The following is a 20,748-nucleotide window of genomic DNA, read 5'->3' as shown; positions in this document are numbered from 1 at the left end:
TAACGGCATGTAAGGATTACTCCCTTCACATAATAATGACCGTTTACTGCAAATGTACCTTTGTATGACTTAGGAATCTGGGATTTGGGAAGGTAGTGAGTTTCCATGGTGTGCAGAATAGACGCCGGTCTTTAAAAGACGCCGGGTCAACAGCTTGCGCGAAACTAATAGACCCTGGGCGTCTAATAGAGGAAATAGGTTAGGCTTGTCTTACAAACCACAACAAAGTGTTATGATCATACTGAAGCATGATCATACACATTCATGGTCACTCGATCAAACCTGAATCATAAATAGAGATACAAGATTGGCCTCAGCACACTACACAGTACAACTGTCACAAGATCCCAAGTCATCACAGAGAACCCTTCTTGTGACTCTGCATTTAGAAACAAATAATCACTTTGGCTTTGCAGAGTTAGTTGCCCTTGATGAACATATTGTTATTTTGTCCTTTGTTTTTTTTGTAGTAATTATCATGTGTTTGCTTTTCTTTATTAGTATGTTGTTGTTAATTATTTGTTCTGGCAAGACAAATGGAAAATAATTTCTGATTCCCTATTAGGTCTGCTGTTGATCTGCCATCACAATTCTATTTCCTTGATCATGGAAAGAAAAATATGTTTGCCATCTTTTTTTACCAGGAAGTGTTAAAATGTCTGTTGAGTGAATCTTGCAGATCTGTGCAAAAACATTGACAAACTATATCAGAACAATGTGGGAACAATGTATCTATTCACCACACGCAGATAGTGATTAATTGGGTGATACTTCTGTAAACGTCTCAACCTAACCCACTCTCTGTGCCGTCAGCCACAGGTCCAGCCTGACAGTCTGTCAAAATATGACATTTTCACTATCTGAGCCCATTGGTAAAAGCAAAAGTTTGAGTAAGATGAGTGAAACTATTTCACACAAATTGATTTAAATTAATTCTTTCTCTAAAAAACCCAACATGTACAGCTGTGACATGTTCAGATTTAAATGGACTAAATTCTCGAGTGTGAATTGAAAAATAAAATGTTACTTTACCCTGCAGTCAGCATGATTACAGTTGTATGACAGCTGCCGTGCAGGGTAGGCAAAGCTCGTAACAATCAATGGTGACACAATTTTTTACCCACATCACACATTATAGCCATTGGAACCTGCTCTAAAATATTTATAGTCAAGAAGTTTCCACGCGAATCGTAATAATATCATATCATGACCCATGTATCGTGATATGTATCGTATCGTATCGTATCTTTTCACACATAGTATTCCTACAGGGGTATTGTGTTAACAATGATGTAGACACCAGGGTGCAGGTGCTGCTTCCCATGTCAGCCAATTGATACCTCAATTGGTCAATTCTCTGTTGACAGTCATGTAGACACCAGGGTGCAGGTGCAGCTTCCCATGTTAGCCAATTAATACCTCAATTGGTCAATTCTCTGTTAACAGTCATGTAGACAACAGGGTGCAGGTGCTGCTTCCCATGTCAGCCAATTGATACATCAATTGGTCAATTCTCTGTTAACAGTCATGTAGACAACAGGGTGCAGGTGCTGCTTCCCATGTCGGCCAATTGATACCTCAATTGGTCAGTTCTCTGTTAACAGTCATGTAGACAACAGGGTGCAGGTGCTGCTTCCCATGTCAGCCAATTGATACCTCAATTGGTCAATTCTCTGTTAACAGTGATGTAGGCACCAGGGTGCAGGTGCTGCTTCCCATGTCGGCCAATTGATACCTCAATTGGTCAATTCTCTGTTAACAGTGATGTAGGCACCAGGGTGCAGGTGCTGCTTCCCATGTCAGCCAATTGATACTTCGATTGGTCAATTCTCTGTTAACAATGATGTAGGCACCAGGGTGCAGGTGCTGCTTCCCATGTCAGCCAATTGATACATCAATTGGTCAATTCTCTGTTAACAGTGATGTAGGCACCAGGGTGCAGGTGCTGCCTCCCATGTCAGCCAATTGATACCTCAATTGGTCAATTCTCTGTTAACAATGATGTAGGCACCAGATTGCAGGTGCTGCTTCCCATGTCAGCCAATTGATACCTCAATTGGTCAATTCTCTGTTAACAGTGATGTAGACAACAGGGTGCAAGTGCAGCTTCCCATGTCAGCCAATTGATACCTCAATTGGTCAATTCTCTGTTAACAGTCATGTAGACACCAGGGTGCAGGTGCAGCTTCCCATGTCAGCCAATTGATACATCAATTGGTCAATTCTCTGTTAACAGTCATGTAGACACCAGGGTGCAGGTGCTGCTTCCCATGTCAGCCAATTGATACATCAATTGGTCAGTTCTCTGTTAACAATGATGTAGACACCAGGGTGCAGGTGCTGCTTCCCATGTCAGCCAATTGATACCTCAATTGGTCAACTCTCTGTTAACAGTCATGTAGACAACACAGTGCAGGTGCTGCTTCCCATGTCAGCCAATTGATACCTCAATTGGTCAATTCTCTGTTAACAATGATGTAGGCACCAGATTGCAGGTGCTGCTTCCCATGTCAGCCAATTGATACCTCAATTGGTCAATTCTCTGTTAACAGTGATGTAGACAACAGGGTGCAAGTGCAGCTTCCCATGTCAGCCAATTGATACCTCAATTGGTCAATTCTCTGTTAACAGTCATGTAGACACCAGGGTGCAGGTGCAGCTTCCCATGTCAGCCAATTGATACATCAATTGGTCAATTCTCTGTTAACAGTCATGTAGACACCAGGGTGCAGGTGCTGCTTCCCATGTCAGCCAATTGATACATCAATTGGTCAGTTCTCTGTTAACAATGATGTAGACACCAGGGTGCAGGTGCTGCTTCCCATGTCAGCCAATTGATACCTCAATTGGTCAACTCTCTGTTAACAGTCATGTAGACAACACAGTGCAGGTGCTGCTTCCCATGTCAGCCAATTGATACATCAATTGGTCAATTCTCTGTTAACAGTCATGTAGACACCAGGGTGCAGGTGCTGCTTCCCATGTCAGCCAATTGATACCTCAATTGGTCAATTCTCTGTTAACAGTCATGCAGACAACAGGGTGCAGGTGCTGCTTCCCATGTCAGCCAATTGATACCTCAATTGGTCAATTCTCTGTTAACAGTGATGTAGGCACCACGGTGCAGGTGCTGCTTCCCATGTCAGCCAATTGATACCTCAATTGGTCAATTCTCTGTTAACAATGATGTAGGCACCAGGGTGCAGGTGCTGCTTCCCATGTCAGCCAATTGATACCTCAATTGGTCAATTCTCTGTTAACAGTGATGTAGGCACCAGGGTGCAGGTGCTGCTTCCCATGTCAACCAATTGATACCTCAATTGGTCAATTCTCTGTTAACAATGATGTAGGCACCAGGGTGCAGATGCTGCTTCCCATGTCAGCCAATTGATACCTCAATTGGTCAATTCTCTGTTAACAGTGATGGAGACATCAGGATGCAGTTTGACCTGCCACAAAGTTATCTGATTCATATTATATATCTAGAAGCTAAATCATATAATCCAAATGGGGCTTGCGTCTGGGACGACAGACTAAAGGGTCCCCTAACATGCCTGAAATTCTATCAGTCCTCACGATGTCCTTAACATTAGTTGGGCTAGATTTGGGTTGGTGGTGGTGTGCCAGTTTGTACCCCTGAAACATCATCCATTGTTGTTCAACATCAGCAATCTTGTCACAATGACTGTGACATGTCGATGTAAATAAGGGCATTACAATATTTTTAATGCCAAGATCGCCTCAAGCAATGGTTCATAATGAGTCTCATATTAGTTCTATAGTATGAACATATTACCTTATGTTATATCACCTCATGTTATATTACCTTATACCACTTCGTGACTTAAGCAAACATCTGGTATCATCACTATATGATAATGATTCATAAACACAAACTTAGGACTGCTGAACTGTACAATGGAATCTGCTAATAGCATAGATTTCTTATCATTATGGAAAGGGTTTTGTCGCTTTTATTCACACAAGGCAAGGATAGACACATCCACTAGTCCGTTAGACCCAAGACTAGGAACAATCCATCAACCACCGTCACACAGCTGGAATATTGTTGAGTGCGGAGTCAAATAAACAACAAACAAAGTTATTTCATAAAAAAATCTAGTTATTTTACACGTCCACTGAAATGAGCTTATTGGATATGACCAATGGTGTCTACCTCTACATGGATAATCGAAGAAATCAGGAATTTAGGAATATCCCTATCTGATGCAGAGTAGTAAAAAACCCAACTGATGTGTATTCATTCAGAGAGGAACACAGCTGAACATACAGAATTAGGCAACAAGGGTGATACTGCTGCATCACAGATCAACAAGATGGCAGCTACTTGTGGGGCAAACATTGTCAAGGCAGAATTTCTGTTTAGACTGTGTTACAAGAAAGGAACATTATAAAGTCATCCTATTCAACTCAACAATGTTCACAGGAGTAGAAAGATGAGCTGAATCAATTCTTTCAGACAAGATGCTCAAGAATACATATTTCTTGGAGGGGGGAAAATCATACTTAAAAATACTTCTTGTCTGAAACAAGCAGTCTAGTGACCATGTCTATTCCAGTCCAGATAACAGATCACTTCTAAACTGACAAGTAGGATTTCATCAACATTCATCAACATTGATTAACATTAATTAACATTTTTTATCATTCATTATCGAGCCACAAACCAAGCCTTGCCCTTGTGTATCTCGTCTTCCATTACCAAACCACGACGCAAATGTTAAACAGAAATATTTGTTAGATTTAAACTCGCAGTTAATAAAATTTGAAACACTGAAAAACATGTAATAGGGAGACGAGACACAAACAATCTTTAGAAATAGCATGATGGAATTTGGACAATGTTTGTCCTGGAAATATGTACAGAGCCCATCAATTTCCCCCGGCTTTCAGAATTGGGGAGAGTTTAGGTGAGAAAATATTGGCAGTATTTTATTAACATTTATTCTGGGAATATATCTAATTTTCCATCCTTTTTGAAGAATGGTGGATTGCTTTTGAAATCGCCATGAAGAAAATCAAGCGAGATGAAGCGAGGCACTATGCCAACACGAGGCTGCCATATTTGATTTGTAGGTCGTGGAAGGTCCAGTGGTGTACAAAGGAATTTTGGTTGGTAGCATCATCTTGTGTTTGTTTAGCATCAAAATCAAACAGTCCCTCGCAGAATTTGATTGGATTTGTCTCTCCCCAAGCCGGTTCTGTTTGACTCGCGTTGAGTAATTCTAAATATTGGTATTTTCCCCAAACTAAAACATATTTCCCTTGTCAATACGGCTGCGGCTCATATTTATCGCGAGTTAATTTCAGCAGCCAGCACCGAAATGATTTTTACTGATGGTAAACAAAGCCTTGAGACTAGTAAAGGCAGTTGACATTTCTCTCAATAAACCCTAAATAAACTTTGGCTGCGACTCCATTCCACTTTAATTCCTTCACTTTCATTCAGCCACTGGCGTGGGTAAGCAACAGAAAATAGCATGGCGGTGACAGTATTACTAGTAAATTAACTTTTGCTTTTGATCCTGCCTTATTTATTTTGTGGTCAATGTTTACCACCATGCCAGGCATGAAGATCATCTAATTCTGGGGTCGATCGCAGGAATTATTCACAGAATTTAGGAAAAGCTATCCTGGGTTTGTCATGAAAGGCGCTAGCTTTTCACACTATGTCGGAAGTCATTCGGAGGAGAGCAAACTCCCTGTGCAAGACGAGCTTTCTTACAATTAACACCTTCGATAGAAGCAAACAAAGCAACTGTCCCACGAATGCCACTGGTCCAACACCGGCATGTAGTTCATTACGTCCGATGTTTGTTCTCTCTACCCCACATTTTCCTCCTTGTGTTTTGCTCTGGTCTTAGCAATTGTTTCAATAGTGACCCAGACAGGCCCTTTTTTAAACTTTGGAAACAACCTGTTGGGTTTTCCACACCAAAGTGACATGACAGCTACAAGCTTTTGTTCAGACTTAACTACTCCTGGATGGAGAGAAACAGATTCTTTATTCCCACTCCTTCATTATTCTATCTTAGTGTCTAAAGAAACATTTACTGTGTCCTTCTGAATATAATTATGGTAATAGCAGTAATAACTTTGCACTTAAAGACAGCACTAAGTCAGACAACTATGTAATATGTCAGCATCTCATTACTTCAAAATTTGGCCTAAAGGTCAGGGTTAGAACTTAACACTGGCCCACTAGCCCGGGGTTAGTACAAATTCCTGCAGGCTAGTACAAATGTCCCCATTATAAGGGATTTTTATCTTTACCCGAACTAGTAAAGCTTTTGAGAAGTTCTAACCCTGTAAGGTGCTGAAGTGAGTGATGTTTTACAATGCTTTTAGCAATATTCCAGCAATATCACGGCAGGGGACACCAGAAATGGGCTTCACACATTGTACCCATGTCGGGAATTGAACCCCGGGTCTTAGGCGTGAAGAGTGAACGCTCTAACTATACCCGAGTTTTGGCATTGATATGAAAAGAAAAGCCGTAGCTCTGTCAGGGGTCAAAATGACATTTACAATTTGATCGACATCAATGTAAGATGTTTATGAGTATTTTACAGAGAAGAAATTAGCACTGGATTTTGCCTTATGTGAAACACATCCAGAATGATTGTGTACTTCTGAACTTGTTAGAAGTGTCCTCGTCACAGCAGGAGGATGTCACACATGCTCAAGCTGAACGCCAGAGATTGACATCCTCAAAGAGCCTCTCACATAATTACTGATTCCCTCAAACACGTCATGAAACAAGCATATCGGAGAACTCCAAAGCAATTCGACCATTCTGGCAGGTATTCTTAGGACTCCTTTCTTGTACATAGTAAGACAATTGAAAAATGTTTCTTATATAATAAGAATAATTATACTCAGGTTATTATAGATTTGCTTGTTCCCTTTCTCACAAAATGTTCCCACCCTTTCACAAGTACCATGATATCAATCACTGGATTGTCTGGTTTCGATTATTCAAAGACCGCCGTCATATAGCTGGAATATTGCTGAGTGTGGCGTTAAACAACAAACAAAACAACAAACAAACGAGTACATTCAAGGTTCACTTGTACTTTCGAATGCTGATGTCATCAATGTTAAGTCTTAAACTGGCTGTTTCAAAACTATAGTCTGTGATAGCTACGCCCTGACATGAGCTATTATGAAATACCAGATCAGGTGAGCTAACAATACATCCATCCTCATCACAATCAGAAAATAATGACACATGAACGTGAAACATCTAAAAAATATCCCACAACATGGCACTTATGATTTTGTAATAAAATGAATAAAATCTTTTTTAATATCTAAAACACAATATTCCTGTTTTCACCCTTTGTATTAAGTTAGTGCTACTATGCCCAACCCTGGCGCTGTTGGCCACATTGTGAACTAGGTGAATGTAGTTGGTTTATGCTTGGGGCAGAACATTGTATCATGCTTTGTATGGTTTAAGTCCTGCCTTGCTTTCAAAAACTACTCAGAGTTGTGGGAGCTGTAAGTAAATAATCACACGCTACGTTTGCTAGCCTTTAGAATTCATAGGACTTGAAGGGGAGAGTATCCAAATAACAGCACGACTGGTTTATTGGTATGTTCCTACTCCCCGAGCCTCTTGTTATACACACTGTCCAGTGGAAAATACCTCCTGAAGAGTTAGTGAGATTTTACATAGTATGTACAAAACTAACAAATACCACCATTAACTTAGGGTTACGAAAATACATCTGAAGAAATAACAAATACCACAATCAACAGAAGGTTTTACTAATTACATCTGAAGAAATAATAGATACCAGAAATAGGGCTAGTAATAAGTAGGCTGGCCATCGATACAGATCATAGAGATCGATCATTAGCAACTAAATATAGATAAATATCAGAGAAGTAACTTTGAGTAAACATGCAAATAAAGTCCTAAAAAATCAACATATTTCACTCCACTGGTGAGTGAGTGAGTGAGTTTGATTTTACGCCGCTTTTAGCAATATTCCAGCAATATCACGGCAGGGGACACCAGAAATGGGCTTCACACATTGTACCCATGTCGGGAATCGAACCCGGGTCTTGGGCGTGACGAGCGAACGCTTTAACCACTAGACTACCGTCCGCCCCACACTCCACTGGTGAGTGGTGGCACATTTATGCAGGGATTACCTTGTGGACATTCAAGATATAACAAAAAAGTTACTTTCCATCTCTAGCAAGTGACAATAACAAGTCTGTTTGGGTAAATCTAACTTTATTTCATCACAATAGTTTATGTAAGATATTATCGATGACACAATTTTTATCATTAATCATTAATCATTTATATCATTAATCGTTTATTTTTTTCCCCATCTGATTATCGATCTCTTTTGCCAGCCCTAGTAATAAGTGAGTGAGTGAGTGAGTTAGGGTTCAATTCCTTATCGGTATTCAGTATCAGGGTGTGTTGGATTGATATGGGAGGAAACCCATGAACCAGGAAAGAAGGGTTAATAACAGGTTTTTACCAAATATATACAAGTCAGTAAGTGAGGGAATGTTTTTCTCAGCAACAAAGCATGTGCTGATCAAAAGCTGATCCCACGAGGACTGATCCATGTCCAAGACACCAGGGTATGATCACAAAAGCCACATACTGTAACCTGACTCTCTATATTTGGTTCTAACAACAAACAAACACATTTCATACGGATTGTCAACAAAACAGTAACCAAGAAAACACCATGTATAAAATTTCAAAAGCATTTTGAAAAGTTCTGAATAATTTACAGGGACATACAACGACAGCCAGGCTAACTGTAACATAAACATTCCAAATCAAATATATGCATTTGACAAAAGCAAATATTTGAACATGGTCTGCTGTGAAATATTTATCTGGCATCTACTATGAACTCATTGCGAAGTCTCCAGTTCCACAGGAAGAAGATACAGCCTTACTGCTGGGCCCACAGTAGGCCGTCAATCAACCTTAACAAACCACGAACCCCAAAAAGAAAACCTTTTAATTAATAACAATCACCTCCGCATTAAATCTACGAAAACAACACAATCATGCCCATGTGGGAATTCAGGGTCTGTAGACAACTTACTTGCAGCATTGTCCTCAACAATAAGTTAATTATACATGTATTTCTTCAATTACATGACATTCTCAAATCTTAACCTGACGACCCTTGGGACACTGAGAGATCTGTTTGGTATGTACATGTGCATGATACCTTAGACTAAGAGCAACATCTATATATATCAAATGAACAAGTTCAGAGTGTCCGAATCCACAAACAGACCTGAAGGATTGTATGTCAATCTTGAATTGAGAATAAGAAAATGTTGACTGTTGTAGGATGAAAAATGGCTTCGCTTACATGGCTCTCAAACTGGTGTTGGATGGTGAGCAAGAATTCTTCGAAGGAAATATTTCTTAATCTCATGACATTATTAATTATGAAATAGGATAATTTACCTGGTATTAGATTTTATGAAAATTACTAACAAATTGGTTAAATTGGCATGTCCTCCTAATTAAGGTCAACTGAAAATATTCCAAAACACAGTGTCTAAAACCTATGACAGATTTATTAACCTCAGCTCCTGGGTGATTTTGTAGGAATTCAGCAGACTTTTACAAATAATACAATTTACATAAATACTTCAGTACTATATCCCCAGTTATAAAATTAAGATAGCTGTAATATTAGAATTTCATAAACTTTAACACTTGTGTCAACTGAGGCTTAGAGAATGTTATCAGCCACAGACACAATATAACTGATATACCATCGTTGTGTGTGTACCGACTTGATCAAGATAACATTATCCCAATTCAACATGCAGATCATTACTGCAATAAACAAACTAAACTGAGCATGAACTGCCCATGAATGGGGTCTGTGTCAGCTCATTATTTACTATCTTGATTACAAAACAAGGTGAGGTATTGCCTACTGGTAATGTGAATAAACGTTTATTGCAAGATCGTCTTACCTCCTTGCTCTAGTAACGACAGTTTTATTGTTGATGTTTTGTTATACTTGCCTTTCCATGAATAATTGCCACAATTAGGTCTATGTTAGTCTATAGGTGACCGTTGCGCTTCAGGGGAAATGACACTAGTGTCATTGGGACAGCTCACTCATGAAATCATAAAAGCTTTAAGGACAGTCAATAGAAACCTCCAGTGTAAATATATGGTGCTTTCTGAAATAGAGTGGGTGAGTGGGTGGGTGGGTGGGTGGGTGGGTGGGTGGGTGAGTGCGTGAGTGAGTGAGTGAGTGAGCGAGCGTGCTATTACAATTATATCATATATCAAACAATGAAGCATTGTTAACAACCGGGTTCCAGTTGTGCCAATGTGGGGATTCAAACCTAGGGCCCTGTTCCACAAAGCGATTGTAGAGCCAAGACGATTATAACTCCCATACTTTAACATAGACCTATGACATAGTGCTACTTTTTTTCTATGCCTTACACAGACTGTTAGTCTTTTTTTATGATTATCCTTCCTTTTCAGTTTTCTTGGTTTTTTAAGGACTAACTATCTAATCTCAAATCACCACTGATGCCATTCAGTTTTTAAATTTTGCTTCAATTTCTTGGAATACTGTTCAGAAAATCCATAAACGAAAAAAAAGAATTGGTCTGGCCTTACCGAACCATTTTGTGTTTATCTCTGAAGCCAATTATCTGTAAGTTGTAGTCTTCATGACAAAGTATTTGTGATAAACAAGCTACAGTTTGTAATAGGTGATTTAGTTCTAAACTGGCATAAAATATTCATGATCTTTGAAGATAAACTGTGATCTTTGGGTACCTCTGCTCAAATCAGCATATTTATGATTGAGTTGTGTTTGGTTTTATGAAGTCAAAAGAGATGTATTTTTACATCGGTTCGACTGATGGAAAACATTTGACAATCTTATATTACAGTGTATTGTTTTCTTAAATCCCTTAAGATAGTTTTCTTTAAACTGATTTTTTACCCAACAAAAAGACAAAATGTTTAAAAAGAATGAATTCATTCCTACAATTTAAAAAACATTCTGGTAATCAAATACCAATGCTGTCATGTTTTCAATCCATCATACTGAAGATTCTACCATATCAGATATCTTCAGTTTACCTCAAGAATAAGACCTGAAATACATCTGGGGTGTGCAGACAGACATTAACCTGGTTTACAAGGAAAGAATCAACAGACGTTATTTGTACAGCTATGATATTGAACTGAAATGTAAAGGATCTCCCTTGCAAACGTAAATCTGTGAAACATGCTCAACACCATTCCAAACACATTCTGAAGCCTTGATACGGCATACTGATTATATCTCTCATATCCATATCTGGGTTTTGTGAGATGAGGTCGACAATCAGGAAGAAAAGGTAAGTATTTTACATACTCATGAGCACTTGCAAAGGATGATGATATAAATTGCCAAGAGAAGAAATGTTACATTTTTTTATACATACTGTCTTGTAGTTGTGATATGCAGAAGCATCACATTAACACATACAGGTAGTGAGTGATTCGAGCAACAGTTTGAAGTGACCCTCCATCTGACATCCCACTGAGTGAGTGAGTGAGTGAGTGAGTGAGAGAATGTGTATGAGAGTGTGGGGGGGGGGGGGGAGGAGGAGAGAAGAGGTCGGGTGAGGTTGGAGAAAAGGATGGGTGAGACAGGAGAGGTCAGGAGAGATAGGAGAGGATGTTGGGTGAGATTGGAGATGTTGGGTGAGATTGCATCCCACTGAAGGGTAGGGCGAGACAGAATGAGAGTTCAGGTGAGACAGGAGAGGTTGGGTGAGACATGAGGAGAGGTTGGGTGAGACAAGATGAAAGATTGGGTGAGACAAGATGAGAAATTGGGTGAGACAAGATGAGAGATTGGGTGAGACATGAGGAGATTTTGGGTGAGACAAGATGAGATGTCGAGTGAGACAGGAGTATAGGTTGGGTGAGCCAAGATGAGATGTCGAGTGAGCCAAGATGAGATGTCGAGTGAGACTGGATGAGATGTCTTGTGAGACAAGTTGATGTGTCAGGTGAGACAGGAGTATAGGTCGAGTGAGACAGGAGGAGATGTCGGGTAAGACAAGATGAGATGTCGAGGGAGACAGGAGTATAGGTCGGGTGAGACAAGATGAGATGTCGAGTGAGACAGGAGTATAGGTTGGGTGAGACAAGATGAGATGTCGAGTGAGACAGGAGTATAGGTCGAGTGAGACAGGAGAAGTTGTCGAGTGAGACAGGAGTATAGGTCGGGTGAGACAAGATGAGATGTCGAGTGAGACAGGAGTATAGGTCGAGTGAGACAGGAGGAGATGTCTAGTGAGACAGGAGGAGATGTCGAGTGAGACAGGAGTATAGGTCTGGTGAGACAGGAGAAGATGTCGAGTGAGACAGGAGTATAGGTCGGGTGAGACAGGAGGAGATGTCGAGTGAGACAGGAGTATAGGTCGGGTGAGACAGGAGGAGATGTCGAGTGAGACAGGAGTATAGGTCTGGTGAGACAGGAGGAGATGTCGAGTGAGACAGGAGTATAGGTCGGGTGAGACAGGAGGAGATGTCGAGTGAGACAGGAGTATAGGTCGGGTGGGACAGGAGGAGATGTCGAGTGAGACAGGAGTATAGGTCGGGTGAGACAGGAGGAGATGTCGGGTGAGACAGGAGATGTCAGGTGAGACAAGTTGATATGTCAGGTGAGACAGGAGGAGATGTCGGGTGAGACAGGAGGAGATGTCGAGTGAGACAGGAGTATAGGTCGGGTGAGACAGGAGGAGAAGTCGAGTGAGACAGGCCATGAGGTGTCGTGTGAGACAAGTTGTGAACCTACCTTGTGGCATCCCACTGAAGGGCTGGACGAGACAGGCCAGGAGGTACTGCCGTTGCTGGAGCTGTATCTGCTGGATCTGCTGAATCAACTGCTGCTGCTGGATGGCCAGTTGCTGCAACTGCTGCTGTGCATGCTTCCCGCTCTTCTGCTTATCTTGCTGTTGCTGCTGGATAAGCTGAGACTGCTGGAGGACATTCAGCTGGAGCTGCTCGTTAAGCTGATGGAGCACCTGCTCGTGAAGCTTCTGCTGCTGCTGCTGGAAGGGCAAGGAACATCCATCAAGGCAAGGTCACACACAATCATTTGAGCTACGTCAGTTCACTTCATAATCTAATCTCGTCTTAAAACAACTTGGCTGGGTCACATTGGTCATTGATGAGAGTATATATGTGTTACTTCTGAAATGTTGGGAAACCTGAAGTTAATTACTGAAAGCTATCAACTTGAGTGTACCCAACAAGATAGATTGAAGGTTTGTTTGTTTGTTTGTTTATTTGTTTGCAGCACTCAGCCATATTAGAGCCAACTGACTGCGTAAATAATGGAGTTTGGAATGAATTAAAAATATTGCTTTACGCCGCATCAGCAATTTTCCCGACACTGTCAGGGTCGATGACAGCAGGTTGATGGGAGGTGGTTGTCATAGCAAAAATGTTTTACTGTACCTGATGTTGTAACATCAGTGTCTGCTGTTGTTGCATCATCTGCTGCAGCTGCTGTGGGGAAACTCCTTGCTGTTGCAGTAGCTGCTGCACCTGCTGCGGGGAGAGGCCGTGCTGTGCAGCCATCATTAGCAAGGGCTGCTGGGATAGATTGGCGAGCTGCGGAGAAGTGTCAGATGCCGACTTCAACTTCCGTTTAGCAGCTCCCACTAAGCTGGAAGAGTTCTTCCCAGGAAGCGGAGCCTGAGGGGAGGCTGAGATCTGAAAGGGGAGAATACTCTGTTTAACATTTGGATGAAAGTTTTTATTTAGATTTGTTTAAAAATTGACTTCAATATGTTTTTGCGTTCATGGAAGTATAAGCATAAAAGAGGTGTGCAAACTGTGTAAATCGGCGTAGTGTAGCAGATTTATGCAAACTGCACTCCAGTTTTAAGTCAATTCTTATAAATAAACATGTCAACAATAACTTATCAGAGTGCTACTTAATCATCAACACACAAAACAATCAGTAACTTTGGGCAATGATATGAAATCAGGAAACAACGCTCAGCGCAAAAATGCAACACAAGCCCGCCCATTAAATTATCAGCCAATCAGCGGGATCGGCCTAATAATTTTCAATTTATGGAACCATTAACACAGAAAATATGGCTTGGTTAGCCAATCAAATGCCATGTAATCACCTGCAATTAATTTATTTGTTTGTGGCTTAATGAAACATGTGGCAATATTCCAGCTTAATAATGACAGTGGCCGGACAATTGAGTCCAGACCAAAAAAGTGATTGATGTTGTGAGCCATGATAACATTTGAAACCTCATGCTGCACGTTGGGTTCCAAATTCGAATTATTGCGGTTACATCTACATGACAACCTAGCTCTACATTGAAAACACACTATGTTTATCTCCTAATTCTTAAGCCCCTTAACCTGGAATCACCTATGTGTTGATAAAAGAAAAGAATTTCACCAATATCACATGTCAGCCTGATGTTGGAGCACAGCTCCAAGTGATGCATTTAGACATTTAACACCTGGTGTCATCACCCATTATTATGGGTTTTGCTGTTCTCATCATAAGGACGAGTGGTCTAAAACAGTGTGTTTTTATCACTGCTCGGTAAAGGGGGAGATAACCAGAAATATAGAACTAACAATCAAAATCCAAGTCCTCGCCTAACCATAATGTCAAAAATAAAAGATTCAGGATGGGTTGTATTAAGATATTCTAGCAAAACATATAAAAAAAGTAAGGCACCTGCCTCATCTTCAAACATTGAGGAAGATTACGAAGCCAAGACCCACCTCTGCACCATCAATGTGGAATATACAGTAGGTATTTTATGAAACAAAAAAACATATCTAAAACATGAAATGACATGTCTAGCCAGCTCTATTCCAAATGAGCTACAGGAAAAAAATATATTTCGAGCAGAGAAATGTACTGCGTAAAAAACAATATCATAGATTGTATGTTACCCCAGTAGTCAAGGCAACAAGAGGCAGGGACCGTATACAAGAAGACATGGTGCTCTGTGCCCACATTACTTAATCTGCTAGCCCAAACATGTTTCTCAGGAAAACTTTCAGTAATTTTTAATATTAATATTTGGACTATTATCAGTTGAGTTTGATAAACCAACAACCAAAGATAGACTCAGAATACAGACCAGTTGGTTGAGTTGCAGACTACAGCATGGCTGTGAAGCGCTGTGAAGGGATCACATGTCAAATTCTTTTCTAGTTAAAGCATCAAAGTTCATCAATTGTACCATGAAACAAAGTAGGATCAAAAAGGCCTTTCATACATGCAAATGGGTGCTTGAAAATCTTTTTCTTCATTAATATGTAATTCAACATCTAAATCTGGAAACATGTTATAGAAATTGTCTTATTAGTGTAGTGTCAGGTTTTCATGAGGACGTCTGACAAAGCGCCAAGTGGACACTAAAGTGGGGAGACAGTTCAGTGCCATCCTATCTCCCTTACAATCTCCCTTACAAATAAAGTAATTTTGTGAACGCTTCTTGAAAAATGTGAAGCATGTTGTCTTAAGAAACTGACGTAATATGGAATAAATTAATCATATGGGAATTGTGATTGTTGAAGTCAATGTAACCATAACTTCCCCTTGTTATCTAAGTTGACCTCTGCTTGTATTGCATTCTGGGCATACACATCATGTACATTTGTCATGCCTGTCACCTTTTAAAAATGTTTTAACTCTTACAGGAGATATGGCTAAACCTGGATCCATTTCGCTATTTCCAAGCTGCACCAGTGCAGGTAAAACTATGTTTGTGCAGGTAACTTTTATAGTCAGATTGCACCCAGGCCCGGTAACATTTCTTACCCAAAGTGCATAGCAGCATTTAGGTTTGATAAAAATGGAAAACTAAATTCTTGTAGAACTGGAAGCAAATCGTTTAGCATCCAGGAAAGGTTCTTGAAAATAGTGAAATACACAGGTCTGCATGCAGTGAACTTGCAGAACTAATTCTTCACAATTACCTCTAGAACAGTCACTCATGAGGTTACAATCACAACAAACTTCTGGTTAAGGTTGTTTACTGGATATCAAGATGTGAAAAGCCATATACAGATTTTCCCAAAATAAAATACTGGAGAACATTTTAAAGTTTATTTTCTCTTTGAATTTATTTAATATTCAAACTAACTGAAAATACAGCGTGTCAATTTATGACAAAACGGTGCAGCCAATATTTTGGTGGCGCAACCTGATTAATAATTCACTTGGTTGCACCTGGTGCAGGTGGTAAAACAGAATGAAATTGTACCCTGTAAACATCTCGCTGCTGACTCTTATTTCAGTCTCTTAGTCTTACTGTCAATGTTCCACTTCCATCAAACCCACATAAATTAAGTTTTGATAATAGTTCCAATCTCCACCAAACCCACTCCACTATCAGAATCACAAGTATATAGTTCTGCTCTCCATCGGACTCACTCTTCCTATGCAGGTTTTGACAATTGTTCCTGTCTACCAGACCTCAATGTCATCTCCTCTCTGAGAACTTCAGCATCAGACTCACTCTCCTTATACAAGTTCTGAAAATTGTTCCTGTCTCTACCAAACCTCCATGTCATCTACTCTCTGAAAACTTCAGCATCAGACTCACTCTCCTCATACAAGTTCTGAAAATGGTTCCTGTCTCTACCAAACCTTCATGTCATCTACTCTCTGAGAACTTCAGCATCAGACTCACTCTCCCCATACAAGTTCTGACAATGGTTCCTGCCAATGGCTCCTGTATATTTCAATCCCTGACATTCCTCCCCATCTGATCACTTCCAAACAGTCCTGTTTCCAGAGTGAGTTGTTATGAAGAATGACATCAAACTATATTCAATAGATATCTACAAACTGTTAAGGCTCTAGGTAAACAGGTCACGTAAATGCGCTTGTTTAGCTGTTTAGGAAAGCTATTTCAAACCCGTAAACAAAAGCCAGCGTGTTTACAGGTTTGAAGTCACCTGACAAATTCCCGTCTAGATTGCCTCATATACTCACAGGATGTTTACATTTCACAACTACACAACTGATCAACAGACCAACCTTCTGGACTGGCATACTTGAAGATTAAATCACATTTACACTATCTTTGAATTCTAAAGCCTTATTAACAATACAACATTTCCACACTCACAAATAGGTCTTTCATGTTTCCCTGCTCCAAGCAAGATGGAGCTATCACCGACAACAACTTTTTGATACTGATACTATAAACAAAATCAAATGATTAATATTGATATTTTCACATTCCACATTATGAAAAAGTTCCAAATCAATACAATTTGACATTTTAATACCTTGTTTCCTTTCAAACAGCATAATTTATGTAGATAGCTTTCAATCCCTCATGGCATAAACAGAATGAGTTCTCACATAGCACATGCTGTGTTTATCAGCTGTGGTATAACTCCTGATGATTTATCTGACATTACAGTGGGAAGTGTTAACGCCACACTAAGCAATAATTCCCACAATGCCATCGCTGTGACCACTAGCATTGGCTTCACACACTGCACCCATATCAGGAAGCAAACCTTTGAAGATGTGAAGGTGAGCTAACACTGTTACTATGCATCTACCGCACTGACCCAACCATCAAACAACTACAATTTTCCATAATTGAAAATACAAAACGTCCGATCAACTCAAATTTATAAAACTTCCCCAAAACTGATTACCATATTTTCTTGAGTATAGTGCACACTTTTTTCCCACAGCTGTATAGAAGGGGGTGCACATTATAAACGCCAAAAAAAGACATTACCGTAGTATAAGAACTGAGAAAATTGGGTTTTTCAATTTAGTGCATCATTTCCATCTTTTGTCAAAAAGAAAGTTGTTGATTTGCTGATAATAATTATTCTTAACCACCACTCTACAATGCACAGAGCAAAATATTTACTTTTTTGCTGCATAAATTATCACTGAATAAACACAAATATGGGAAAAACAAAAACTATTAATGACACAACATCTTACATCTGGTTTAGATATACACAAAGGAAATGAAAATGTATACCTTAATGTGAATAATTAATGAAAGCTGGAAACAAGTAAAGAAAAATAAGGCTAAAGAACAACTGTTACATTTAAACAACACAAGAGCCTTCAAAACATGTTGTGGAACAAGCACAGCGTACTGACAACTATGGCATTTATAACATAGTAACATTATCATATGACCTCATTATCTCGTATCACATGGTCAAGGGAGACAAGAGGAACATTCATTACCATCAATACAAATCAATAGAACAACATGATACCACATTCCTAGTGATTATCAGCTCGTATCCACCGATAGGAGAAACACAAATTCCTACCCACTGAGGAGGAGGCGGCTGCACCAACACAAAAACAATGTCCTGATGAAGAAAATATCACCACATGTCTAAAAGTCAGCATCTTCGATTATCAACAAATATAAAAATCGTCCAAGTTGCAGAATGGACATCTTTTGACGAAGGCTGAGTCAGAAGAAAGTGCGTTTACACAGTGTTCCTTAGTAAATAGCCAGGAGTTGACTTTGGCCCCCCCGATTTGGTTTTACAGCTCCACAGCCTGCTGGAGGTGGCTACAGTTGCCCACTGCGTGAATGTAACTACCACCACCTCACTGGACCTAGCTTGTTACTTTCTCTAGTTTGTGTATTGAGATGTTCCGAGTTCGCTGGGTCTTGCCGCTCTGATCTTGTGTAAACATGTGCCAAGCCACTGATAATGAGAACTCAAAGAACAAACATACACTGCTTTGGCAAAAAGGGAAACAAAATTTTGCCACGAGCCCTCGAAGCATTCGATCGATCACAAGGCAGACCGCTAGTACATGATGAAACAAACACTTTGTCCATCCACAAGGAAAAAAGTCCCTCTGCAGCCCCCAATCATGTGATATTCATGAAAATGCCAGTACCCATAACATCACCAAGTTGAAACTTTCTGAATAATTGTGTTTAATATTTGTTCGTTACTTCATCACATGGCAATTAATGACATAAAGAGGCACACAAAAATCGCAGATTTTCAATTTTACTTGACAGAAAAGCAATATAAAGACTGCACTTTTAACCAGATACAGATTGGAAAATGTCCTGAAAAAATAGCAGCCGACAGACTGTAACAGACGAAACTAACACATAAAACTGTTGTGCATAAATAGCTATGAAGGTCCTATAATGATATTTCAGTATGTTTTGATCCCCGACACTTGAGTCCAACATCTGATGGCACAGTCAGTGACATCACCCACTGGCCTGAAGACCATGTCCGGCAAAATATCAGTCTGGTACTAACATAATAAAAGCCCACATATTAACATTAAAAGCTATTGAAGATGTTGCCAATAGACAAGTTCGGGACAGTTGGCTCAAAGGGTTTTGGCACGGCAAAATGTACAAGTAAGTTTCAAACACTTACATTACACATGTAATAGTTTTCGCATATTTACCTAGTCAAGAATAATCATTCATTTTGTTACACCAAAATTCACTTTCAAGTTTATAAACCATCCCGTTTCATTACAGTAACTTAGCTACCAAAAGTGATATGGTAGTACCAGACCCATCTTGTTTTCTAGCAGATGAGTCAATATTCATCATGTGACAGGTCAATACTGATCATGTGACGAATCAATATTCGAGGTCAGTGACAGTCATGTGGTATGGATTCCAAGATTCATTATAGAGGCATAACAAAATTTAACAGCTGACCTGTTTTGTTTGTTTGTTTGTTTGATGTAACACTGCAGTCAGCAACATTTCAGCCGTATCTTGATGTTCTGTAGATTGTGTACTCTAGGCCAACAAGTGGTTGACAGCATGATCAACATGCCCTGCTGTCAGGGGCCGATGACACAGGCCTTGCCAATCTGATCCACACTGTGGTAGGCCCGATGACACAGGCCTTGCCAACATGATCCACACTGTGGTAGGCCCGATGACACAGGCCTTGGCAACCTGATTCACACTGTGGTAGGCCCGATGACAAACAAAAGCTAATGGGGACTGACTGGAGTAGGTTACCACAACAAATATTTGTTTGCGGACTAACACCACACTCAGCATATTCCAGTTATATGGAAGCATGGATTGCTGAAGACCAATTCAACCCCAGATGTCATGGTGGTAATAAAACTGACTATAAAAAGAATTCTGAACTAGTTTAATGTCACAGTATCAAGTGACGGAAATCAGACCTTTAATATATTCACGGCAACATCTGTAAACAACAACCAGAAAACAAAGTCAGCCTTCCCCTAGCCCCCTTCTCCAACCATCATGTCATAACATTGTTATTTTCACTTCCAGAAACTAAAATGTATGGCATTACCACTGAAGTAAAGGCTCCAAAAAATCAAAGCAAGGGAGGTGATTAGTGGATGCACTAAAGCGCACGTGTACATTTCAGTTACTAACATGGAATGACACTCAACTCTGTATCACTGCACAATGATCTTCAGAACCATGTCTGTAGGAACAGGAGTAACACAGACAATGAAGCTTGAATGACATATATATTTCCATGGCAACAGTGTACACATACTCACACTGTTACACACCTTCCCCTTCTCAACACACACTCATCCCTCCACCACACTCACCCCTCCAACACACACACACCCCACCAACACACACTCATCCCTCCAACACACACTCATCCCTCCAACACACACTCATCCCTCCAACACACACTCACCCCAC

General features: G+C 40.1%; 1 protein-coding gene across 3 annotated transcripts in view; it reads right to left on the bottom strand.

Moving 5' to 3' along the window:
* LOC124145860 (forkhead box protein P1-like) overlaps window positions 1–20,748 on the bottom strand; it is an 84,259-nt gene that overhangs the window by 37,133 nt on the left and 26,378 nt on the right. For 2 of the 3 annotated variants that reach the window (XM_048383188.1, XM_048383186.1), the window contains 2 exons: window positions 13,517–13,774; window positions 12,852–13,107 (listed from right to left, as the gene is read on the bottom strand). In XM_048383188.1, the coding sequence (XP_048239145.1) occupies window positions 12,852–13,107; window positions 13,517–13,774 (514 nt within the window). The remainder of the gene's footprint in view (window positions 1–12,851; window positions 13,108–13,516; window positions 13,775–20,748) is intronic. The other variant, XM_048383187.1, reaches the window with a different exon arrangement.

The sequence above is a fragment of the Haliotis rufescens genome, unplaced genomic scaffold, assembly GCF_023055435.1.
Source record: "Haliotis rufescens isolate VD_foot unplaced genomic scaffold, xgHalRufe1.0.p SCAF_45, whole genome shotgun sequence".
Classification (NCBI taxonomy): Eukaryota; Metazoa; Mollusca; class Gastropoda; order Lepetellida; family Haliotidae; genus Haliotis; species Haliotis rufescens.
This window is presented reverse-complemented; position numbering and strand designations above follow the sequence as displayed.